Source organism: Cyphomyrmex costatus, unplaced genomic scaffold (genome assembly GCF_001594065.2).
Source record: "Cyphomyrmex costatus isolate MS0001 unplaced genomic scaffold, Ccosl1.0 scaffold300, whole genome shotgun sequence".
NCBI classification, from domain to species: Eukaryota; Metazoa; Arthropoda; class Insecta; order Hymenoptera; family Formicidae; genus Cyphomyrmex; species Cyphomyrmex costatus.
In genome coordinates this window covers 146,825-172,407 of record NW_017277126.1, presented here as the reverse complement: position 1 = coordinate 172,407, position 25,583 = coordinate 146,825, and the positions used below count along the sequence as shown (strand labels likewise).

The 25,583-nt window shown below is 29.6% G+C and overlaps 5 protein-coding genes across 7 annotated transcripts; 2 read left to right on the top strand and 3 right to left on the bottom strand.

The window, feature by feature from the left end:
* Positions 1 to 470: 470 nt before the first annotated feature.
* LOC108775569 (uncharacterized) lies at positions 471 to 6,001 on the bottom strand. Of its 2 annotated transcripts, none has more exons than XM_018541981.1 (3): positions 5,859 to 6,001; positions 1,629 to 1,710; positions 471 to 1,260 (listed from the first exon to the last, which is right to left on the bottom strand). In XM_018541981.1, the coding sequence occupies exons 1-3, from the start codon at positions 5,941 to 5,943 to the stop codon at positions 1,098 to 1,100; spliced, it is 330 nt and encodes a 109-aa protein (XP_018397483.1). In that variant the 5' UTR covers positions 5,944 to 6,001; the 3' UTR covers positions 471 to 1,097. The 2 variants fall into 2 exon arrangements, with proteins under 2 accessions (XP_018397483.1, XP_018397484.1); XM_018541982.1 differs by having other exon boundaries at positions 471 to 1,233.
* A 4,555-nt stretch (positions 6,002 to 10,556) lies between these two features.
* On the top strand, positions 10,557 to 13,615 carry LOC108775571 (uncharacterized). Its single transcript, XM_018541985.1, has 4 exons — positions 10,557 to 11,019; positions 11,083 to 11,215; positions 13,112 to 13,292; positions 13,363 to 13,615. The coding sequence occupies exons 1-4, from the start codon at positions 10,792 to 10,794 to the stop codon at positions 13,481 to 13,483; spliced, it is 663 nt and encodes a 220-aa protein (XP_018397487.1). The 5' UTR covers positions 10,557 to 10,791; the 3' UTR covers positions 13,484 to 13,615.
* A 1,930-nt stretch (positions 13,616 to 15,545) lies between these two features.
* Positions 15,546 to 19,120, bottom strand: Nf-YA (nuclear factor Y-box A). 2 transcript variants are annotated; one of them, XM_018541977.1, is made up of 7 exons: positions 19,024 to 19,120; positions 17,910 to 18,224; positions 17,684 to 17,820; positions 16,280 to 16,453; positions 15,956 to 16,047; positions 15,709 to 15,853; positions 15,546 to 15,617 (listed from the first exon to the last, which is right to left on the bottom strand). In XM_018541977.1, exons 2-7 carry the CDS (start codon positions 18,208 to 18,210, stop codon positions 15,546 to 15,548), a joined length of 921 nt encoding a protein of 306 aa, XP_018397479.1. In that variant the 5' UTR covers positions 18,211 to 18,224; positions 19,024 to 19,120. The 2 variants fall into 2 exon arrangements, with proteins under 2 accessions (XP_018397479.1, XP_018397478.1); XM_018541976.1 differs by lacking the exon at positions 19,024 to 19,120 and adding an exon at positions 18,377 to 18,583.
* A 2,394-nt stretch (positions 19,121 to 21,514) lies between these two features.
* Positions 21,515 to 22,975, bottom strand: Lamtor1 (Late endosomal/lysosomal adaptor, MAPK and MTOR activator 1). The gene is made up of 5 exons (XM_018541979.1): positions 22,788 to 22,975; positions 22,493 to 22,569; positions 22,294 to 22,383; positions 21,728 to 21,926; positions 21,515 to 21,634 (listed from the first exon to the last, which is right to left on the bottom strand). The coding sequence occupies exons 1-5, from the start codon at positions 22,830 to 22,832 to the stop codon at positions 21,545 to 21,547; spliced, it is 501 nt and encodes a 166-aa protein (XP_018397481.1). The 5' UTR covers positions 22,833 to 22,975; the 3' UTR covers positions 21,515 to 21,544.
* A 1,344-nt stretch (positions 22,976 to 24,319) lies between these two features.
* Positions 24,320 to 25,102, top strand: LOC108775572 (vacuolar ATPase assembly integral membrane protein VMA21 homolog). Its single transcript, XM_018541986.1, has 3 exons — positions 24,320 to 24,504; positions 24,591 to 24,696; positions 24,888 to 25,102. Exons 1-3 carry the CDS (start codon positions 24,490 to 24,492, stop codon positions 25,028 to 25,030), a joined length of 264 nt encoding a protein of 87 aa, XP_018397488.1. The 5' UTR covers positions 24,320 to 24,489; the 3' UTR covers positions 25,031 to 25,102.
* The last annotated feature ends 481 nt before the right edge of the window (positions 25,103 to 25,583 follow it).

Sequence of the window (25,583 nt, the reverse complement as noted above, 5' to 3'; positions counted from 1 at the left end):
AATAAAAATAATGGTAATAATAATTGTAAGAATAATAATTTTATTTGCAGATACTTCGCTAGCAGTGAGACAAAACAATAGAGAACTTGAAAAGTATGATATAATATATCTTTATTTCTCGCGCATTTTATCCAGAAGATCCGATGAACTGCAGCTGAAGGAACGATTGATTAGTGCGAGTCAAGGTCCTTTGAATGCAGTGTGCATTCGCCATAGTGTGCATTTCTGGCTCCAATTCAATGATGACCTTCACTGATGAAGATGGAACGGCGGAAAATCCAAGGTGGGGTTTAGGGAGAAGAATATTGAGGGAATATTTAAAAAAAAGATATATTTAAAATATACAAATAAATGTAATATCGGATAAAAAACAACATTATATTTAATAGTAAATTTTGTAATAAGTACGTATATGTGTGTGTACGCACACATATATGTATAGATGTAATTTTTTTAAAGAACCGGTTGCATTAAAGTTGATCAATGCAAATTAATTATAATTTTCGCATTACCTACATTGTAATCAGAGAAGTCTACAACCTAGAAAGAGAAGGGGAATCGCTAAGCATATCGATTAGTCAACACAGTTGATCCCGAGCATTAAATATCGTGAGAGAGGTAGTTATAAACTGCATTGGGAAACTGCATTGAGAGACTGTATCTACAGATATTGTAGAAGAATGTAAATAGTGTATTTCCGAGTGAGTAACTTTTTTCAAGGTATTGCCAATTATGATATCATAACTTAAAGAATCCCTCATATCTCTCTCTATTAAAAGAGTCTAACAAATACACGAAAGAAAGATGTCAAAGCGTATCATTGAGGCCTTTATTTTAATCAAGAATGCAAATCGCACAACTTGAAAACATGGAATTTCCCCGAGATAGATACATCGAGTGATAGTGAGTCAAGTTGTACGGGAGAATCGTTCAAATATACTTAAAGACATTATCGGGGATACCATTGTCGGGATAGACTTTCAAAGGGACTGAGAGGGTCGGAGAGTAAAAAGAAAAAAGAGAAAATATATAAGAAATAAGACGCATAAATGTAGAAATTAGATTTATGGCAAAAGGAGAGAAAGAGAGGATATCGTTTAGCCCCACTTTTGAAAGAGACCCATCCGTTGACACTTGCAATTAGAACCCCAGAGATTGCAGCGGCAGCTGGAGCTGTAGCAGCAGTCCTTCCGTCGGTGGTAACAATCGCCGCCACGCCTTATGCAAGCCCGCCTAAACAAGTTTATCGACGGGGTACGTCTACTCGAGATTAGGGAAATCGAAAAAATGCTGTTCACAACACCGAGACATCAAGGGAGGGGCCAAAAAATCGCATTGTCGATTGGTGTCTCGCGCAGTCACGCTCACACATACATATATACGCGTATGTATTGACAATAAATACTAAAAAAATAATTTTTTCCTTAGAAAAATTAATTGTTCCTTAAATGTTTATTTTTCTGATACACATCTCTTTATAATTGTTTTCGACGTTCGTAAAATGAACACAGTTTTCGTAACAGTCAGTTAGGGAAGAAGGAAAAGATGTAATTCAAAGATCTTGGAAAAGAGCTCGTTAAGGAGAATCGTAGGAAAGTAAAAACAGAGAAGTAAGATAATCCACTCACTTTTGTGCTACTCGCATCAGATTCTCCAAAGCGTTGTCTGTATAATCCGAGGAGTCATCAACTTGAAGATCATCTACATCTTCTGCAAGCGTAAAATGAATGATTCATTTTAATGTATAATCTGCAGAACTTTTTTTCAATTTATGCACAGCATTTATATGTATATAAGCATGTATATTCATGGACTAATATATCAAAGAAAATCAAGAGTATTCTTTGCTGGTGGAAAAGACTCGTATTGTGTATGAACACGATTCAGCACTGAATTCTCTCCAAAATGCCACCCCGGCGGTAAATAACATTACGATGTTGCTGAAATGCTGCTGAAATGTTTTAAAATGTGTCTTGCTTATAGGGATAATATCCTGAAAATATTTTCGCGTTGAACGCAATGCCATTGTCAGAATTTACGTAAATTATCAGGATTTTTTTAGTGAGATAACGTAAATTGAGATGAAAGGACGTAAAAAATGTTATTTTTTACAATTACATAAATTCTGAGAATGGCGTTATGTTCAGCGCAAAAATTGTTTCGAAATATGTACTACATTATATTTCAAAAAGAAAGAAAGTATTTTGTCAAACTATGCGATCATATACTAGCATAGATTAAAAACAATCAATGATTCAAGAATTTAAAAAGCATATCTTAGAAGAAATTCTACTACATACATTTTATAAGGCAATATCAACAACGAAATCTTGATGTATTTCTTTAACTCGATATGTAGTACACGATGATTATGACAGAGAAATAATATTGTCTTTTGGTATGAATAAATTTTAAAATATTCCCTAGAAATATGACACAGCTACTTGTATGAAACGTAAACAGATTTTATATGAATTGAACGAGCAAAAAATATTAAACAAAGTTATATAATTATACAAAGCTATCTTATACATACTTATCAGCAAAATATAGATACAGCTCTTATTCACAAAGAAGACACTTCAACAGTAATTTAATACATTGAAAATTACACAATCGAGAAAAATAAAACTTTCATTATACATAATGTTTACCTACTTTTAATAAAATTTACAAAATTAAAGTATTAAACTACCTAATTATAAAACTTATATTATAAAAAAAAAGAAAAAGTCATATTCACAATTTTTTATCGTTCCATTTTCATTAACGCAAATTTTTATTTTTGCTGCAGTGCAGCTTTATATAGAAGAAAATTATGATTAATTAAGATTATTACGATAAGAGTCTCATTATATTATTTGTAAAACTCTTACACAAGAAAATTCGACGCAAAGGTAAAAAGTTAAAGCTAATAAAACGAAACATAGTTTCTTTTCCTTCTAAATAATGTTATCTCTATTTGTAGATTAAATATGTACAATATCTGTTTAATTTCTACAAATTTTATTTATTGAAAGAAATTAAGAAAGAATTTTAAAAAATTGTATAAATATAAGGCTGTGTTCAGATTTCCACTCAAGTGCCACCCAGATGTCATTTTATTCTTATTGCTCACCGACTGTTAAATAAGGACATGATACGTGGAAAGCGAACTTGAATGGAAATCTGAACGCGCATAATAAAAAAACAAAAAAAAATAAAGACAAATTGCAAATATAAAAACAATAAAAAGTTAATAAATAAGCTCATATTTGCAAAACAGATATAAAGTTATAACAGAATATATAGTGCAAAAGTCATGACTTTAATAACAATTAGTTTTAATTAAAAACGACAATTTTTATATAAACAAAGAGAGAAATTGTCATATACATGACTCGACAAAATGATAAAATCAATCTTCCTTTTTATCTATTAGAATGTATCTCAAAAAGTATTTTTTGCTATATTTTACGAATACTAAAACTATTTTAATTATCATTCTCGGATTCAGCAAGTGAAACTAAGTTAGAAAAAGGATGAGAAAAGAATAAATTAACGCATACCATAATGTAATCGGTATGCGTCCGATCATGGATGAACCTATTCCACTTGCACTGTCTGCTATCCGACTGACTTAGCATGATACGAATCTAATCGGTTCTTCAATCAAACTGTTCTATAAAAATATCTCCATTCGTTTAATTCTTGCTTTAAAATATTTTTACGTAACTTTTAATTTGTATCCACTGTTGTCAACCGTATAAATCGTACTTATCGGCACAAATATCCAATTTGTAATGTTAATTATTACAAATTTGTACTGTAATAAACGCATAACAAATTGCTCTTAACAAAACTTAATATATCTATATTACAATTTAAACCTCAACAAGTTTCTATATACTGTAATAACGTTGGCGAGCAAAAGCGCTGTTATAAATTTATAAGTTTTAATATCTTTAAAGTCACTTCCATTAATTTCAAAACGTTAAATAGATTAGAGTACCAATTAAAAAGTCTGCAATATTAAAATAACTTTGAAAAAGTTTGTATAATTTTAAAAGCTACCAATAACTCTCTCTTATAATTTTTATATATATAATTTGGTTCAAAATTATAATGCGGTTCAAAAAATTTAATTATGAAAAAAACCGTAAGAAAACTATATCAAATCTATTCAACGAAATTTTCTATAGATTTTAGTTCTAATAGAATAGATATTTGTAATATATAACATTTGTGTATTTCGTAAAATGTATTTTCACGAAAGCTTTATTAAAGATATATTTTTAAAAAGGCTGTACATATATAGATATATAAGTTAGAGATATATATATAGATATATATTTTTAAGAAAACTTTATTCACGTATTATATAAAGTATACAGTATTTGTGTTATAATTTTAGTGTCAAAATTTATGTTTAAAGATTATTGTAATATAATTGACATATGAATATATATAATTTTAGGTATTTTATAAATACTTTTATAAAAAATGCGTAATTAATGTATAATGAAACAAAGTATTAATTAAAATATTTATGATAGTTTTTTTACTTATGTTAATTATAATTTAAATTTATATTCACGTATATAATATATTGATACATATACTGAGATAAAAGTTGTTACCTCGACTAAACGCATTTAATTCGTAGTGATTATTTAGTTCAATTATTTATATATTTCAGTTAAATATACATGAATCATCATTTCAACATGTTATTTGTTTGAATTAACAAATATTTGCTTGACAGCTCGTGTGATTGCAGTATTTAGTTAAATCAACTAATATTTTTTTTAACAGCAGCCTTTTTTCTCAGTGTATAACGTAATATAAATTCTTATATTAATTTCATTACATAAGAATTTATATTACGTTATAGACATAATATATTATATATATTCATTTATATATATTGTATATTATATATGTATATAATTTTTATTAAAAAATGATAATATAAGATAGAAAAATATTAACAATTTTTTTTAAGTAAATTATATTGTTACAATTTGTTTAACCTCAACGTATATATTTATTTTCGACAACATTCGACAGTGTATACGAGTTATTTTTATTGCGCGTGCACAGTAGACAATACCATCGATATTTTAAAAATAAAAAACGATTTCTGTTAAAAAAATATTTCACAAAAAAAATGGTTAATGTCACACTTAGCCTGGAGCTAAAAAATCCTAAAAATTACAAAAAATGGAAAGGTAATGTTTTATAATTATAAAAGTATTCTACCGAAAACTTTTTATCCATTAATGATATCAAAGTAAACAAAAAATTAATCCAGTTAGAAGAGCTTCAATGTTTTTTTTTTTTTTAAGCAATAATAGAGTTTTTTTATTCTTTTTACATACATACGTAATGAAAATATTAATTGCATTTTCTAAATAAAAATTTCTTAATTGGTGCTTACAAAAAGGGTGTTTAAGTTGCAATCATAAATATCAACAATAAAAAAATTTTTTTTTAAATAAAAACAAAAAAATAAAACAAAAATAAATATCATAAAATAAATATCTACAATTTTTTTATACTATATCATCTATTCTAGTACTTACACATCATACATCGAATGCATAAAAAATCGGGTTATCTGCAATATATTGGTCATGAATGGACAAATATTTAGTCACTCTCGTACACGTGGACATTAAATAACTCGAATTTATATATCAGAGCAATAGACCCAGACACCAAACGCAAGTGTAAGATCAAAGCCATCGTAAAAACGTTCAAAATTTTTTCAACGTTCTCAAAATGCTTTCTGAGCTCTTACGATATATTTGATATTTGACAGAGGTAGCTTGTAACTTTTCCATTAACGCGTAAAAAAGAATTAGACTCGGACTCACCACCATCATCGAAGTAAGGATTAGCGAAGCTCCTATCGGCCAAGACGACCAACAGAAGAAACAACCATAGTAACCAGGACCTCATGCCTCACGACCAGTGCCCGCTCGGCTCACAGTTCGCGATTACGAAAATTCGGTAGAAGTGAAACGTAAAGTCTGTGCCGCTGCTTCCGCTCGAGAAGGAATCTCACCCTTGGATCACCACCGCGTACTGGGGTGCGAGTGAGGGTTTCACTGCAACCGTAGCGTTTATATAGACGTGGAAGGCGTGGCGATGCGCCCCCACGAGACATGTAGAAGCGGAGCTTGGACTTCTGGATCGGACGAAAAGTTCTCTACCACGCACGCTCAAATATACATTGTTTGACCGTGTGCTACAGAAACATCCCCTTCAAGCGGACGGAAGAATAAAATCGTTTTCGGCTACTGTTAGCTCACACTTTCGACGAACTCATACTCTTGTATAAGAGAGAGAGCAACTAGTTGCAGAGCAACTAGTAGATTCTAGACTTTTCCTCCTTCTTCTTCTCTCTCTCTCTTTCTCTTTCTCTCTCTTACAATTTTTTAAACACAAAAACTAAGAAATTGAAAATTAAATATTAAGCTAAAAACAAAAGATATGTTAGACATTTACTACAAAGTAAAGACATCGATTACTGACGTAGATCTCTCTTCTAAGGAACATCTCTCTGTTTCTCGGGGAGAAGAAAAGAAAACATTATTACTACTAATAAAACGTAATCTATTCAGATAATAAAAAAATAAAAATTCAAAATTTATGGTATAATATTTGTGATTTGTTTCTACGAAATCAGCTAAACACAAATTCTGCAAATGCGAAAATAAAATCCGTATACAATTTTTTTGCAAATTGCGTAATTTAAATAATAATGATTATTGATAACATTATATATTGATAATATTATATTGTTTTATATGTTTGTAGTTTCCTAAGTCACCTTTTCTTTCTGATTTTTCATAATACAATAGCTTTAAATATAAAACACACACACAGCGTAAATCGGCACATCTGTCTGTAAGACAAACCGTAAGTTAACTTAATGGTGTTTAAATGGTTAAAAGAGTTTGCGGATTATCGTCGGGTCATGGTCTATTGATAATGTTAACGTTCAGCATTAACTTTGCCATTCACTTCATCAGGGTGAAGAGCGCGCTGATATCATTTGGCATCTCCGTGAGAGCATCCAAAGTTTATCAAGCTGACCTAATCTTTTTAATGCACATTATAATGTCAAATAGTCCTATCAAATATGAAGACAATCGTGTATTTATGGGAAAACCCTTAAAAAGAAAAATCACGCATTACTCGCAGAACAGCATAAAAGACTGTGTTTAGATTTTCACCCGAATGCCAGGTATCATTTTATTTCTGTTGTTCACTGAATGTTAAACAAAGATAATATGATATCTGAAAAGCACTTGGGTAGGAATCTGAACATGTCCAAGTATGAATATAAATCAACAAAAAATATTTTATATCGAAGCAAAAATTCGAGAAAATGTTTTGTAAATATTTTGTACAGATAGATCCTGTGAAAAAAAAATTGGAAAAAGTGGAATTACTGCCTACTGTGTCAGTTTTGATACTCATTTTGTCAAATGCTTTTGCTTATCTTACAAAAACATTAATTGTAGAAAATTGCAAACACTATTATAAAAACGACTACATATTTGATAGAAGACACTTTCTACTTTGTATTTATGTTTCTAACGTTTTATTTGTAATTTTTGTTTAAATATTGTCCAAAAACAAAAATGTATGTTGATATCGGTAGCTTTCCTCTATTATTAGATTATTTTATTTTATGATTTTTTTACTTATTATATTAAATCTCTTTTTCTATTTTTCTACAAGAAATTCCAAAAGGAAATGCTCATTAACTTAATTTATTTATATTTATATTTTTTATCTAACTTGTATTAATATTTTTTCTCTGCATAAAGTGACTTTTCAAAATAATTAAATCCTATATTTTACGTTATTATCATTCGTAGTCTGACAGCTATTAATCCTAATGAGTGTCCGTTTTAAAATTTTTTTTATCACTGATATTTTTATCACTTATATTGCAGATCCTACTGTATAAATAAAAAAGGAGAAATATATAATTAAAAATTGTGTGAAGTTGTAAAAGACAGTTGTTAAAAAATATTCGTCTTTTACAAACAAACTGTATTCACGTCGATATAATGGCTTCTAGTCCAACTAGATAAAACAAATATAGACCAATAGACGCGTCTTCTCGTGTAATAAAAGGATAATTAGTTCAATGTGCTCGTCCTTGACACGCAATTTTATAAATCACTGTAATTTGTCCATTCATTAGATTTAGCATTGAATACAAATTTAATAAAAATTGTTTCCTAGATATAATCCATCTTGTTTGCTTGAGTTTCCGACAGAGATAATTATGAAAATCAAGGAGAATGTTATTTGCAATTTAACTAAATATATTTATTTAAACTACAGAGTTGTACCGAGGGTAAAAGAATTATATGCGTACAGTCTTTCTCCGTTTCTCATTCCAAAGGGATTTTAAAAAGACGTAATATTTTGCGCAGTTTTTAATATAAAAAGATCTTCGTGTACATTTTATAAATAATTAAAATTTTTATGTATTTTATTTAATAATTTAAAATTATATTATACATATATTCAAATTACGATACTGCTATGCTTTTAATTTCTCATATCTTTATGTTTTCTTGCAAGATTAAAAGAATATGATGCATTTCTTTTTTTACGGAATAATGCAACATCAATGTAATTTTAGGTAAAAATTCATTGTCAAATATTCGCTTTCCTTATTATAAGTTTCTAAATTTCGGAAAATTTACTACACAAGAGTTACAATTGCGAAGTTGCATAAACCACGTACGGGAAGTATAATGAAATAGTTGCTTTCGACAATATCCATTATTCAGAACACGTGACTTTGATCACGTAACCATAAACGCTTTTGCGTCAATGGAAACTTGCAACGTTTACTTAAGAACAATTCAATTTCAGTCGACTACAAGTGTCGAAAAGTTATAGGAAAACACGCCTTGAAGTATACCATACATATATATGAGATATTTATCATAGTATCCCTATATTTTTTCTCTCTAATAGAAATTCTGTCTTAGAAATTAATATTCTCAACATTATTTGCAACGTCAAAACAATTGAGCTTTTAACTCAATTTGTTTGACGTTGTAAATTGCACACAAAAAATTATATCATTTTATTAATAATTGTAAAATACACACTAATGTCAGAATTATAATTATAATCCTGGAAATAAAAGTCTTGACATTATATAAGACATTATATAAAGAGCAATATTATTTTCCAAAAGCATTTTCTCTCTCTTCACACGAAATGTCATTATCATAAAATTATTAAACAATACTTTTTACTTTCTTTTCAAAACTTTTTAATAGTACCTTTAATAGCACATATTACTGTAGAGGAATAAAATTAAAAGACTAGAAGAAAAATTTGACATTTGTTAAAATTATATATTAAATAAAATAAAAAGAAAATAATACAAAACAAAGAAGTAATGTTTTATTAATTTTTTATTTCATAATGAAAATGTCGCGAGGTTTTTTTACTTTTCATTCTCTTAAACAAGATAGATCGAATACGAGAAATATTCAATACTGCAGACGTATAGAAATAATGTTTACAATATACGAAAAAGAGGACATGTATATGATGAATAAAATATTAGTCAATACAATTTCCAATAATGATGTGGATACTTGATCCTGTCCCCAAAAAAGTCACTTTTCCCTACGAAAATGAGCAATGGGGGAAGAAATGAAAAGATACATTCATGAAGCGATATAAGCAAGAAATCTGATGTTATATCCTAATTGGCGTTTATAGTACCCGAAGGTACGATATATCAGCTAATAAACGTTATCCACATAATGAGTTACAAGATACCAAGGAGACTTCATTATAGTCTGCGAAGATGGTCCTAAACCCTGTCACAAGACGATTAGTATACCAGTATATTTTATATGATTTTTTAATATAACAAATTAAATACATATTATAAACAATTGAAAAACATTATAAAATGATATCACTGTATTTATTAATAAAAACCTACATTTATTTATTTATTAACACATATATTTGTTAACAAACCATAGTATTTAACTTAGTTGTAGATGTAAAGCTGCACGAGTGACAAGAATGTTACAAGTAATATTATTTATACAAACAGATATAACATATTGACACGGCTTTACGTCAGCAACTTTGAACTACATCATTTTTATATTAGTATCAATATATGACTGCGCGAGCGCAGCATAATGCAAACGTCTTCTTTACATATTTCTATATCATGTATAATATGACATAAATGTATATGTGTTCATATAATGTAATATACATATAAATATATATATATATATATAAATATATACAATATGTGTGTGTATATGTAACTTGTATAAATACAATATCCTCTAGCTATACTCACATATTTTAACTCTAAAACAATTTTTTTTAATTTATTTATTTAAGATATTCCAAAATAATCTTGAAATATATTAGGGCAATTGTATCGAATAATCAATAATCATAATGCAGAGATATCTAGAGACTCTGAATATGCTCCGATTATTTCAATACACAAATGCAACTTCGTATATTAAAGAATTTGTGACGTCGTGTGTATGCATTCAGCAAAATTAAAACGTTATTGTCTTGCAATACTCTGCATGAAGAAAATTCATTGAATCACACTAATATAATCGAACACATTGGACTGATGCTTACATCAGCAATTGCACTACCGTTATTACGATTGCTGGACACGGCAAATAATTCCTCTGGCAACATTTACAATTTTTCAGAAAAAAAAATTGTTTACCAGACTTTATAAAATAAATTGCTCGAATTCACGTGATGGAAATTGAAGATATTGATGACTTACGAGATTTTGTGACGATTTACAAGAGAGATTATCTTGAAAAAAGAGGTAAAAGGACAACGAAGCACAAATTATTACCAAAATATTTGCCATCCTCGAACATCTTGAATAGACCGTACAAACAATATCTGCAGACACGTTTGGAAAATCGGTTACTACCTGAGAACGAACGAAGCGAAGATCCAGTTGATAATTTAAACAGAGTAAGAATACAAATTTTTTTATAGTCGTGATTGCGTATACTATCATAATATCATTGAAAATAGATACGAGACAAATTTCCCCACTTAAGAAATGCTCTACCAGAAATCGTACCAGATGAGATCGTGATAAAAAGCAACAAGGAAAAATCAATGAAGACTATATATCAACAGGATTATTCGAAGGAATTTCGAAAAGGTTCACTGCTTACAATTATTATATCTGTATACGTGTAAATGTATTGTATATACACGCACGCATGCATGCACGTACGTTACAAACACATAAAGGCCGTTAATTCGGAAACGGTGGTAGATTAGATACCACAAATATACGATAAAGTATCACATGACTATTTTGTTTCTTCTTGATAAAACCTACAAATATTTAAAAGCATTTGATTGGTAAGTTGGGAAAAAGAATTTTACTGGCCAAAAATACTTTGAAGAATTTCGGCACCAAGTAGATCGTACCTTATTAGGAATACAAACCCAACATTTAAATCCGTGTATAAACCTTTTTGTGTGTATGTGTACGCGCGCCCGCACACATGTACAGTTGTATTATAGATTTTATAAATGTCCTTGTAGCTATAATCAAGAGTCGATTATGTACATATCTTGAAATGAGATAAAAATAACAAAAGTGAGTAAATTTCCTTCCCACTCAATTTTTCCCTTTTCATAATGTTTTTCCATTTCATGTTTCTACTGTGTAATTTTTCACTTTACCTTTAAACAGTTAAGTCTTATTTTGTGATAGTTAAGAGAAACAACTTTGTAATCTTGTCAAATTTATTTAAAAGAGAAGTATATGGTATATTATTTTATTTATTCATTTTATTTTAACTATCACATTGATTTTAAAATTTATATATGGTTAACAATTAAATTTAATTTTACTGACGACAATGATAAAATTCTGTTAATGTCCACCGAAATTGCAAAGTGACATTTGTCAAAGTGGAATTATTACAACTAAAACTTTTTATCATCCGAGAATGAATAGTAGAGGAATTGCAAGCGAAATATTCGATCACGTTAAAAAATTTAAAATATTATAATTGTTTTGAATATTTATATTACCGATTATGTGACTTTATTTGTATTTTTATTTTTAATTTTATTTTAACTGTGTAACCACACTGAAATATGTATAAATTTCAATTATGTTTTATTACATTTTAAAACATAATCGTTTATCAAGTACTTACGAATGAAAAAAAAATCGCTATTTTTCCTTCAATAAACATCACGTATATAGCTCCATGGACAGTCAGTGACTAAAACATTGCAACACTTTTTTGCAATGAGTTTCGGAATGCAATCTATTCAGAGATTGATTTACTTATGGATCCATAAATAAAAACAGTCACATCCATGTGTATAAAATCTATGAATTGTTAGGTTTATCTTCCGCAGACAACACGCATACTCGAAAACGAGACATAAGACGTTTCATGTCACGATTTTGGATTTTTTGTTGCCTGAGCTTTTTTTTAGATTTTAAGCAGATTTTAAAGATGATTAGTTGTAGTAAGACGTTTTGGGATGCTTCCTTATAACAGTCGGAATTCTGGAAAACGGAATTTCAGAAAAGTCAAACATAGTCCCTTCAGATTATCATTTATTCCGGTCAATGCAAAATACCTTGTTCGATGTACACTTTCGAGCATTTGAAGAAGTACGAAAATGGATGAATAATTTTATTGTATCGAAAGACGAAACCTTTTTCGTTTCTGGAATTCGCAAGCTGCCCGAAAGATGGCTAAAGGTCATAGATGACGGGGGTTATTTTGATAATTAAATGCGTTTTCGTTTCTAAATAAATAAATATTAACTTTCGTTAAAAACGCTTTAAAACTTATTTGTACACACCTAATATTTTCGAATTTGTAAAAGAAGAAAAGTTAAACAAAAATTTTATATAATTTAATCGGTTTTAGAGGATTCTCTCATGATATTATATTGATATTTATATCTTTGGAAAAAAAAACAGCGGACATTACATGAGCAAAAAATACCGTTTAATTTTACTTATTTATTTAACCTTTCGATATTATATCATTACAAATGAATATTTTATCACAATCAGATTATCGTCGCAGGGAAATAATACTGCCGCAAAATTGGATTATACCCGAAACAATTCAAAGACGTGCATATCGAAATCCATGGATAATCGCAACGAAAGCATTGATAAAACCATCAAAAATTTTTAAATCGCGCAATAATTTGGATCCTAATCCTAAAGAAAGAGAAATCCTTCGAGTGACGTACGTAAATTACGCAATACCTATATATATTAATTTGAAATAAAATTTCAAAATACTGTTTTCTTTCCAGAACTGGACATTCCGAATATATTGGCACAATCGGGATTACAGGAGAAAACATCATGCTACGTAGCTTATCAAGTATGAGAGATCACACATATGGATTGCAAAACTCATTGAACAGATCTTAAATATGAATTGATATGTTTATAAATAGCTATGAAAACAAACTTAAATCTCTTTAAGAAAATATTCCAAATTATTCTTAAATTACAGTTTTATAATATATATTTTATAACAAGCGAGCTCAAGATTTATATGACGAGGGAGATTACATATAAAGTAATAATAGTATAAATATATTAATAATAAAATCAGTGCAAGTTGTTGAAAAATTGAATTCATATTATATATCCATAATTACATTTTCAATTTCAATCTCATATGATTTCTCAATAAATCAATTAATTACTTGAGATATAATTTTTATAGCTATATATATATATATATATATATATGTATATACGTATGTAGTATGTAACACACACACACACGTACGTACGCACGCATGCACACATGTAGGCACAGTCATATCAATACACAAGAATGCTAGATCATAATATTACTTGTATAGCTCATTTTTCATATAATTATTTATATGTTCAAACCAAATGTCATTTTACAAAAATTTTTCCAATTAATATAAATATTTAGTATTCCATATGTAACAGATTCGCTAAACATTTTTACATGTATAATTATCATTATAACTTTTATTGCTCAAATTATCTTATATATTTAAAAAGTGTACTTACTTATGATTTAATGTATATTTGCGAGATTAATTTAAAAAGTTTAAAATTTTTTAATAAATAAAATTATACAAGTAAAGAAAACAATCTTGGCAGAGCTAATATATCTTGATCTGTTTTGGGAACTGCCAACCATTATGGAATCAACATTCCCATTCCCTAATTAGAGATATATGGAAAATATATACATATAAAAATGTAAATGTAAATGTCTCGAATTTTAGTAATATATTAAATACTAGTTAAATATAAAAAATCGAGTTTGGTTATTACATGATGTTATGCTTGCGATAAAAATTTATAGTTATATAAAGATATATTATTCATGTTTTATAACGCGGATCATCTTTTGTGGGCACATAGAATAATTGTAAATTGAATTAAAAATTCTATGCATTCTCTGAAAAATTAATACTGTAAATGTATACTGTAAATATCCGCAAATCATCATGTGTCCGTTTGATTCCGCGACATCAAATAGCCCTGCATTTATAATTGTTAGGCGTGCGAAACTAGAAAGCTCTATAAATAATTTTTTTTTACAAAGCCCTCGCTGATTTGCGGATTTTTAATAAATTTCTCATTTATAGCAAAAATCGTAATATTCACAGAACTTTTCGATTCAATTTAGTTTTACTTGCTCGTAAGAAATGATTTGTGAATTATGAGATACTTTATCAGCAATGTTAAGACTTCACGAAATTTAATAAAGTTATTAACTTTAAAAAATGCATTTTCATTCTAATAAAATTACATCCCTAACTTAAAGTTTATTGTGCTTAATTAATTTTATATAAATATTTAATTTATTTGTATTACAAACTCAAACTCAATTGTCTATTTCAATACAGTAAAATTATAAAAATGAAAATACTATCTTATTATGTGTGTATATTATATACATATATAATATACGTACGTGTGTGTGTATAAAAAATTTTTGAACGCCATAATTATTTATTTTCGATTTATTTAATACCATATATTTTTTCTTAATGTTACATATTACTTATCATTAAGTATGCAATCATTTTTCATATTCTGCAATTGATTTCGAATAAAACTTAGCCTTTTAACTGTTAAAATACACAACATAAAAAGTAGGCATTTTATAATAAATTTAATATATCATCTACTACAATATAATGATAAGAATATTCTTATTCTCTATTTTTATTCTTATAAATTTTAATGGAATTTATTCTGCAATAATAGAATCTGTATTACTAATTATTTAAAAATATCTAAAAATCCGTTGAGAAATTTAAAGTAAATTATAATCTAGAATATTTTATGTTAATATTTACAGTTTTATATCGAAAAATTACACTTATATTATACATCGCACCAAGAATATTTACACATACAAAATGTAGATGTTCAATATAATCACTGACACATAAATCTTGTACCTTTTTTCAGTCCAATTTAAATTATTTATCTACATCAAATGACTGTTTGAGGTAACAATGTCGTCATCAGAGATCATATCTTGCAGAGAAACATTTGACTTCTGCAACAAATAATTAGAAACGGCAAATGTAATTTGCATTTTTGCAAAATCACAAACGACTCTGCTTAGAAAATAGAAACTATTATCTTACTTCAAGAACAATTGTAGATGCCATATTGTCTGTGTCATGATATTGTACACCTACATTTGCAGCTGCTATAGCTACAGTATGAACGTTATCGGTGCTGGTTGAGGATGTGATGTGCTGGGTAATCGTGTAGTTTGCATTTGCTCTACTAGAACCATTATACTCTTGTATGCGTAAAATTACCATGATGAAACACCGTTTATTCTTTTGCAAAACATGTATTAAAAATATGTATGTACAAATCACTTACTTTCGTTTTTTCACTTGACCTGAATGGAAACGGCCACCTTCACCACGAATTCTATTCATCGCATGTCGATGACGAGATTCGTGGAGATATTTCTGAAATTAAATTTTTCATTCTTTTCATCTCTTTCAAATATATATGTTGCAAAAATTGCACAAATGAATATGATGACATATAATATACAATAAATGCATATAATTTTAAATTCCATACAAATTAGTGTACAAAATAAACTACAAAATATTCAAATAAATATGAAAATCCGAATTTTTAATATATATTTTTAAAAACTTATTTTTTGAAGCTTAAAAATTGAAAGATACTTACTGGCCTTTCCTTGGGTATCTTCCCTTCAGCTTCCAACTTAGCACGAGCTTGGCGACGTTTCAATATCCGTCTGTACTGTTTTGCATTGACATATAGTGGTTCTTCTTCAAGAAGCTCAGCATTAGGTAAAGCTACTCTTTGAAACTGTGTTTGTCCGCTATTACTTGGTACCATCTAATTATAAAAATATAACATAGTAAATTAATTATTACAACAACAATATTAATTGTTCTTAATTCTCATGAAATTTATATCTTAATAGAAATCTAATACAAGATTGTCGCCAAAAAGAGACCTGAGAGTTGATGTCATAGCCTTTTTTTCATGTACCAAACCTTGTAGGGTAATATCCATCTTTTTGTGATTCTTTTCCATACTATGATATTATATGGGTTAAACAAGGACAATCAACTTTAATTATTGTCGTTGTCTAACCAACATAACAGTACAGAAAAGAATCACAAAAATGTGAACATTACCCTTCGAGATTTGATACACGAAAAAGGCCGGGACATTCCCTCTCAGGTTTCTCTCTGTTATCATAAATTCCTCATCCTAAAACTCTATCCCTGATTCCAAAATTTTCATGATTTTTCCTGACTTTCAATAATATTTTCAAAAATTTTGTGTTTTCGTTCTAATTTGGAAACCATTAGATACCTTGATGAGAGATTAATTTAACATAACAGTATAAATAATTATTAATGTTGCTGACATTGATTGCAATTTTAATGATTTAAATTAATAATATTTCAAAACTACATACGAATATATTACATATTTGGAAAAGAAATTTTAATTTCTCAGAAAATTTCGTAAAATCCTATAACTTTTTCTTAATTTCCCTATCTTTAATTTTCCACAATGCCCTGATTTTTGATTATGACAAACTTGTAATGATGATAAAAGGACTTCCGAGATAAAAAAAATACAACAAAAACAAAATAGACGACAGGTGGAAGGGAAAAACAGTAACATATGTTTCGGCTTTAGTTTAAGTTTTCAGTAAACTAGAGCAGTGATGAGAGATGGAAGGACAAATTTGTGCTTGCACAGTAGTAGCTATCAGTCATATACATGTAATGTTACATTTAAAGACATAATCAGCGTTTTTGAGGAAGAGATATAAATAAATTATTCTCATATTCCTTCTATAAAGACACTAATGATGTCTTTAAATAAAATATTCTATATATGCCAACTGATGGTTACACAAGCACGGATTTGTCCCTGTAATCACTAGAGTTGAAACATACATCATCTTCATTTTTTCAAGATTTTATATAACTGCTGTGTTAATAGTAAACTGATTAAGCTAAATATGCATCAATGGTTATTACAGGGATAATATAAAAACATCTATTTGTAAATTACATAACTAAAAAACTTTTTATAAATTATTACCATGACAACATTCCCTCCTTGTGACACTGTTGATGTAGGACTACCTAAAGGTTGTACTGGGGTTGTACTAGCGGCAGTAGTTGCAGTCTGTGATGTTGTACCAGCAATTTGCATGAGATTGCCATTAAGATTTATCACTAAAACAAAAGATGTTGAAAATTATTTTCAATATAGATATACAAAGAGAGAGAAAGAAATGCATGAAAAAGATATGTTTTCAACTTACCTGTTGGTTGCGCTTGTTGCACTTGGCCTTCTAATTGCACAGGTTGATAGATGTAGGTCTGTCCATCGGGAGTTTGAATGATTTGTGGTGTTTGTGGTTGCTGAATAACTATCTGACCAGCGTTGGTCAGGTTAGAAACTGGAACAACTTGAATCTGTCCATTAGGCGCTACTTGTGTTGCTGCAACTTGTATCGCTTGTGGAAGCATCATAGTTTGTCCACCTTGGCCCATTTGAACAACTTGTACGGTCCCACCAGTACTACCCACTACAACCGTCTGTCCTTCGCTTAGTTGCTCCATGGTAAATTAGCTCTCTATAACAATAAAGAAAAAAACTAGCAAAATACTTTAAGATATATATATCGCAAATAGGGCTAAAATCACAGCTAGAATAAATACAGGAAGTATCATTGAATTGATACAATTCTGTATTTATCATACTGTATCATCATTTAATTTCCATTACCGCTATTAGATTAACGGTGCGTGGAATTTATGAGGAAATTGTAGAAATGATCCGACGCAATCCACCGACGTGGCGATCGCGCCGAGCGAGTTTAGAACGGGCCATCTCGCTTAGCGTAGACCATAAGACCACGTGCGGTTTCACGCGCGCGGGACGTATAGTCTGCGATCTCAAAGCCATGTTTCGCCAATTGCGAGCAGACGACTAGCGAGCGTCGCCCGCCAAGTGAGCGAGTGCAGTATGCATGTACATGAAAGAAGGGATGCGCGCCTCATGGGATTCGCGTTGTTTCGCGGCATAAGTTTCGAGAACAGACGAGAAGTCTCGGTGGAGAGATCCGCGTGAGTCAACGTGAGCGACGCGATCGCCGACGCCGCGGTCCGCGGAGCAAACGTATCGTCCGCGAGGACACGGGACGTTGAAACCGCGATAAGGATACTTGGTCGATCGCCATCGAACGTCCGTGGGGAGAGCACGATATCGCCTCAGCAAACATGGCCGTGTGGCAATGGCTTTTTTGGCGTCCGTGTAGGCGCTGGCCCGCGTCGAGGAACACGCGACGCGGTCGCGAAATCGACATTAATCGCGAACGTGGGCGCGCGACCATGTCGCGTATCGGGTTGATGTTTGATAATTTGTGAACTTACATTGGATATTTTCGTGGGCACTTCCCCCAATTGGTCGGCGAATTGAGGACCAATGGTCGGCGAAAGACCGTCCTCAGCTCTTGTGTATTGGTGGCACTGAAAGATGCGGACTGCCAGTCCGATGGCAGTCCGATCCAAGACCGGTCGATGCCCCTCCGCGCCTCTATGCGGACCGCCAATCGAGTTACGCGTCTCATCCCTCTCCCCTGAGGCGCGCAGTTTAAACTTTGCATTTCATCACTTTCCGAAAATTCTTATTGATTTGTCTTGAAGAACAAATCGTCTTCTCTCTCTTTCTCATAAATCATTATTTGTAAATTCATTTTACCGTACTATTATAAAACTAATATTGAAAATTTTTCAAAATTTGTTAATATTTATGCTCAGAATGTTTAAAACAATTTTTAAGTTTCAATCTTACATTCGAAACTAGATATATAGCCGGATGCTTTGATCTCAATTTAGGAAAATAATTAAGTATAAAGTTAAGTAACAATGAACTGTTTACAATAAATACTATACAATTTTTTTTACTCGACTTTCCTTCTTATTTAAACTATTATAATTGTACATACGGGATTAATATTAGATACATCTCGATCCACAGAATTTGCTTAACCAACTAATAATTTATTTTATTGCCTTTAATGGATACAACTGAAACGCTCGCAAAATTATTCATATCATACATCTTGTCACCGTACTTATCAACAGAAGTTTGTTACATTTTCGTATTACAAAGATGTTCATTACATCGATGAGGTCATATATTATAACATAATGTTGACAAGTGTAGTCATGAGAACCAATTTTAAAAGTTCCTAACGATATTCGCAACAGTAATAATTAAAAATTTCTCAATAAATTAATAAAATCAATACTAATTGTACAATTTCATAGTTTTTATATTACTCCAAATTTTCAATAATTGAACAATTTCAAACAATTGAACAATCTCAAATTCAGATCTGTGATGAGAGAGAACAAAATATTTTAATCGTGAGATTCAGAGAATTTGAAGAAATAATAAAGTAAAATTAAAAGCTATTATGTGAAAAAAATTAAATAATTTTCTGTTTACAACGAATTACAGAACAGTTTTTGTTTGATTTTCTTTTCTATTTGAAAAAGAAATCGAACAACGTATGTATTTGAATTTTTCTTAATAAAAATGATAAAATTTTGCTGTTTAAAAGTATACACATACACACGTGCGCGCGCACATGTAAAGTAAAAATGTTTTGTAGCTATTTAACTTATCGTCTTCGACTATGATTAGAGTTAAAAGTTCTAAAATTTAAAGGCTTGGAAAAATACAGAAAAATAGTATGTCAAATGAAATATTTATCATTCTTCTTAATTTTGCATTAATATATTGATATAGTACATTCAGTACTATATCAATATATTACTAATTATAAATTAGTTAACATTTGTCACACTTATATTTATCACTGTAAAATAGAAAAATGTATATTATTTATAAATAATTAAGTTACATTATAAAACACCTTATATAATTTAATATTGTCATTCAAAGTGCTTTACGAATTTCTTGCCGTTTTTAAAGGCAAGAAATTTTACGTCAAATCTTTCTTCACAATAGTAAAAAAAATTATAATAACTAGAAAATTATAGTATAATAATAATTAGAAAATTATAGTTACATAAAATTTGATTGAATTTATTGAACAATGATAACATAGTATTTTTCTTCTTATTATGTGAAGATATGGTTATACAAAGTATCCTGCTATTATTGCATAAATTATTAGCACATTCTTTAGTCAGTTTGGAATCGATTTTTCTTTTGAAAAACGTTCAGGCAGTGATAATTGAAAAATTAGAATTAGCAGCAAATCCTTGGTAACTGAAAGCAAAAATTTCGTTTTATAAATTAAATTTCAAGGGTGTAAATAAATGGCAAAATTATATTTATCAATTCATTTTGAATAAATTTTATTTTCATAGAATTTGTATTTAATATCATATTTTATTAAAGATATAATGTGGAAGAGAGGCAAGATAAAAAATCTTATTTGGTATTTTCCTAGGAAAACAACAGATTCGCAATTGGCCAAAAAATATGCTATCAAGTGTTTGCATGCGATAGTGACAGGATACTCTGTGTATGTGTGTATACGCGCATATGCGGGCATGTGTGTGTATTTTTCAATAGAATATTACAATAACAATTTTTACATAAAAATTTTACATAGATAAAATGTGCAAAAGATTCTGGCGCACATCTTAATGCTAAACTTCAAAATAAAAAAGGGAAAAATATATATCTATTTAACAATCGTGAAACTGATGATACGTAGCAAGCATAAACAGCAGTAATAATTCAACATTCTGTATAATACATTACAATCGATCTTTCGTCTTACAATTAGCATGAGCTAGAATTATAATTCAGACTTAGGTCGATATATTTCTGACAATTGTATCCTTTTTTAAGGTGTTAAAATTCCAGTCAAATGAGGTGAAATTATAAATTAATTTGACGGACATTTAACAATCACGATAGAAACGGAACCACCAAATCTTCCTTGTGTTCGACTTTTACATCGCCTAATGCTGTCACAGCCTTGTTGAGCATTTCTGTAATCTGTATATTTGATTTACATATTATTTTCATTGTCGACAAACTTAATGCTCTCATAACAAAAAAAATGTGAGACAGATGAAGCAAAGTATTTACCAATTCTTCGTCTTCAGCAGCAAGTGGGTCGGCAGCTAATGTTCGTTCAGGAGCAGGTATATCCTTAAGTAGGCAAGATGTAGCCTCGGGAAATTTAATTCGACCTGATTCTATTCTCTTTGAATACGCACGAGATCTGTCCATGTATTCATGCTGTTCTAGATTATGCGTATCTAAAGCGCCCACATCAATAACATTGCTGCAAAAAACCATAAAATTTTTAACTTACAATTTTTAGAGTAATTTATTTTATAGCATTTTCTACTAGGAAAACTAAATAAATTGTATTATTCTACGAGAGTCATTTATAACGGAGTTGAAGTTACTTTTTTCACTAACTGTAGCTAAACTTTGCTCCTTCCGATCATTATTATGTTCACTGTTATGAGATATTTTTTTATAATACTAAGTGTAGTAAATTTGTGACAAAATGATATAAAGCAGCATCGCAAGATTGAAAACAAAATTCTTATTTAAAAAATTATATCTATAAAGAAAATTAATACATAATATATAAATTATATAAAAGAAATTAAAGAATTAAGTACAAGGAAAAATTCACTCACGCTGCAGTTTCATGTAAAATTCTATTCAATGCACTCTGTTCATCTGTCTTTTTAGGCACGGAACTTGCATATTGGTTAACGTAATCGTCACTGGAAAGAAAAAGACAAAAGATACAATCTAATCTTGCTTAAGAGATTTCAAAATATTACGTTGTACACTGAAAATGTTTGTGCTTAATAAACACATGAAATGACTCACCTATGTACTCTAGGTACATTTGTATTGTTACTGACAGGATCTACCAGCAAATGTGTTCTTTCATTCGCTTCTCCACCCTGTAAATATCAAGAACTATAACAAATACTTAAAATATTTTTATTTCTATCATTAACTTCTTTATCGTTATAACAAATGTATGTGATATCTATATGTTTATCAGACGTAATCAGTATCGTCGAGTAGGCGTTAACGCGACGATTCATGTCGCGCATCAATGATAAGGTAGAAAATATTTAAAGTGCAGTAAAACTGTTTTTCCTCGCGGTTATTTTACCTGCGGTCCGCTATCCTCTTTACAAAAGCTGTAGCAACATCCCATGTTTGAACAGAATCCCACCAACGTGGACCTTTCTCAATGAGCAAGGTACATCCGTTATTGCAAACGGTCGTTCATTTTTTTTATTCCGGTAAACAATCGGGTGAATCAGCTGTGTCGCCGCAAGATTCTACATATATACATACACAAACATAACTTTATAAATAAAAGCAAGGCGCATGAAATTGGAGACACGGAAACGATGAAAACTCGGGGATGTGATGAAATCGGTAAAGTCACTAGATTTATACCGCAAATGCGCATCCATTTAGACGCGAAACGCGGCCATTTCAAATTTATACAAATGTATGTACAAATGTAATTTATTTGAGAAAATAGAGCCGTTAAGCATGTAAATCAATGTTTTTTTTTTAATTGTAATTAGTTTATTGGTGAACAGAAAATATATATGAATGATTAATTTATGTGTTCTTTACTTTAATACGGATTTATTTGTGTAGAAGTTTAGTGTATAGAAGTGCACGAAGAATACGTATAAGTACAATTGAAAACTGTTTTCCCCCGTTTTCATCATTAGTGACATTATATAATCTGTTTACTTAAATTTTGGTTAAAATGAAAGTTGGTTTAAACTTTTGGTTTAAATGTAATCGTGTTCCACCAATTCTTGAAAAGAGTCGTTTAAAGGGTATGGCCACCCTCTGTTGAGCATAAAAACAAATAATAAGTTAAAAAATTCTTTTTAAGTTTATATATAAAAAATAATTTAATATAAAATCAAATTAAAGCACTAGTTAGTGCATATATTAAAATTCACAAAAATATATTTTTTTATCTTATGCATCCAAAATGGGCACCCACTGATGCTATCACTGCTATCAATGACAGAAAGTAGTACGTTTTTTTGGGGGGGGGGGGGCATTGACATCTATAGCATCCACAAATTTTGACTTAGAGCAAAAAAATGCATTATTTTTTAATGTACATACAAATACATTAAAATATCTAGAGAAGTACGTACACGGGTTTTTCGATAAATAAAAATTTTTTTATTTTATGAACAGTTTTTCACAAAATCTTTCTAGTAAAAAATGCAAGTGTGACTTCAAATGCCTGTCATTTTTGAAAATATCAATATTTTCACAAACCTCTACGTACTTCTGAAAGAATAACATCTCTATTCTTAGATCATGTGTGTCGAATTGTACGCAAGCGACCAAGCGTACATACATGAGAGGAGTCTTGCGATTCAAACGCCGTCTACCGAGCACCACCAGTACCAATTCGGAAACCTATTTTGAACACGCATTTTGAGGCCAGTTCGGTCTCTTGGGTCTCTATATTCTATGGATACATGCAACGTCTCTGGTGGATCTGATCCTGTACTATTTGGAAACGTATGATCTGTTTTCTGTTCCTGCACTAGACTGCACTAGAATTCTCTTTCTCGCTTTCAATGAATATCAAACCTGATCAAACATATGTTTGTTTCACTTTAAATTTCAAAAGTGTACACCAGTTCAGTTACAGAAGACGGACTTATAATCTTGTTCTTGCCGACTCACATCAAAGTGCTGGAATAATATCCAAAGAATTGGTATAAAATTTTATCCGACGGAATTAACTAAGAAAGCTGATATTTATGTCGATACCAATTTTTTAATTTCGCTTTGATAAAATAAATATTACAATCGCTATCATGTCAGATACAAAGGTAAGTTCGAGATTGATATGTGTTTACCTACTTCATAAATAAAGTTTATCAGTTTACTGTAGATATTACTTTCTTTTTTGTTTTAGGAAGTAACAGAGCTGCAAGCATTTGTAACAGCTTTTTGTCACAGTATGGTGATACTCGCGCTACCTGTAATCTCTTTCTTTACAAGCAAAATTTTTTTATTTGATGGTACGAATTGTGTGTATATATATATATGAAAAATTGCAAAGTGAATGCTACACAAGTTTACAAGAACAAATAACTCTAGCAAAAGAAATTATTTTTTTATATATTTCTTTTGTAAAATTTCTATGGATATCTTAGAATATTTTATTTTCTTGTATAACTTAATGAATAAAAACTGCTTTATTTATGTTTAGGTATATTAGGTTTCAGCGAGGTATTAAGTAACGTGTATTCAGCTGGTGTTGCAGTACTAGTATTACATTTTGCCTTAGGACTTTTTATATACAGAGCATACTTTCATGATGGATCAAAAACACCAGCAGTTAAGAGAGATTAATTTTTTTTTTTTATTATTAAGTACACCTTGGTGATCATACACTTATGACATAATCACAGTCAACACATTTGTCTCGGATAATATTAAGTGATATTGTAAAGTAAAACTTTTGTTTGTCACAACAATCAACAATAGTTTTCTGTTCATTTTAGTTAGTAATCGAGTGAAAGCCATTTGTAATTTACCAAAATTAACAATACTATCTGCAAAGTATTGTAATCAATGTAGAAATTAATTTTTACAAACTTATATTCCACAACTTCAAATGTTACATGTATGCATTACATATTTCCAGTATACTGTTCGACGTCCGTACAAACATTAAAATATTACAAATTTTTACATACAAATAAATGTACAGTGAATTATGAATTTATGGTGTATAAAATTTTTTTTTTTTTTTTTTTATAAAACAGATACTTTTATCTGTACAATTTTATCTTTTATAAAACAATGGTAACACAAAGTTTTGGTGATTTTGTTTGTTTATTGAAGATAGACGCCCATATTCCTTTCTTTATACGTAAAGATTTTTTAATTTGTGCTGGTTGCA

Coding starts and splice junctions, on each gene's coding strand:
- Lamtor1 (XM_018541979.1), bottom strand. CDS start 22,832: ATGGGATGTTGCTACAGCTTTTGTAAAGAGGATAGCGGACCGCAG. Junction 22,384..22,492: donor AATGTACCTAGAGTACATAG/GTGAGTCATTTC, acceptor TTTTCTTTCCAG/TGACGATTACGTTAACCAAT. Junction 21,635..21,727: donor CTGCTGAAGACGAAGAATTG/GTAAATACTTTG, acceptor TCAAATATACAG/ATTACAGAAATGCTCAACAA.
- Nf-YA (XM_018541977.1), bottom strand. CDS start 18,210: ATGGAGCAACTAAGCGAAGGACAGACGGTTGTAGTGGGTAGTACTGGT. Junction 16,454..17,683: donor AAGGAGGGAATGTTGTCATG/GTAATAATTTAT, acceptor TTTTATAATTAG/ATGGTACCAAGTAATAGCGG. Junction 16,048..16,279: donor AGATACCCAAGGAAAGGCCA/GTAAGTATCTTT, acceptor ATTTAATTTCAG/AAATATCTCCACGAATCTCG.
- LOC108775571 (XM_018541985.1), top strand. CDS start 10,792: ATGGAAATTGAAGATATTGATGACTTACGAGATTTTGTGACGATTTAC. Junction 11,020..11,082: donor CAGTTGATAATTTAAACAGA/GTAAGAATACAA, acceptor CATTGAAAATAG/ATACGAGACAAATTTCCCCA. Junction 13,293..13,362: donor AGAGAAATCCTTCGAGTGAC/GTACGTAAATTA, acceptor TTTTCTTTCCAG/AACTGGACATTCCGAATATA.
- LOC108775572 (XM_018541986.1), top strand. Junction 24,697..24,887: donor CAAAATTTTTTTATTTGATG/GTACGAATTGTG, acceptor ATTTATGTTTAG/GTATATTAGGTTTCAGCGAG.
- LOC108775569 (XM_018541981.1), bottom strand. CDS start 5,943: ATGAGGTCCTGGTTACTATGGTTGTTTCTTCTGTTGGTCGTCTTGGCC. Junction 1,711..5,858: donor TCCTTACTTCGATGATGGTG/GTGAGTCCGAGT, acceptor TTACGCTTGCAG/AAGATGTAGATGATCTTCAA. Junction 1,261..1,628: donor CTGATGCGAGTAGCACAAAA/GTGAGTGGATTA, acceptor AATCTCGAGTAG/ACGTACCCCGTCGATAAACT.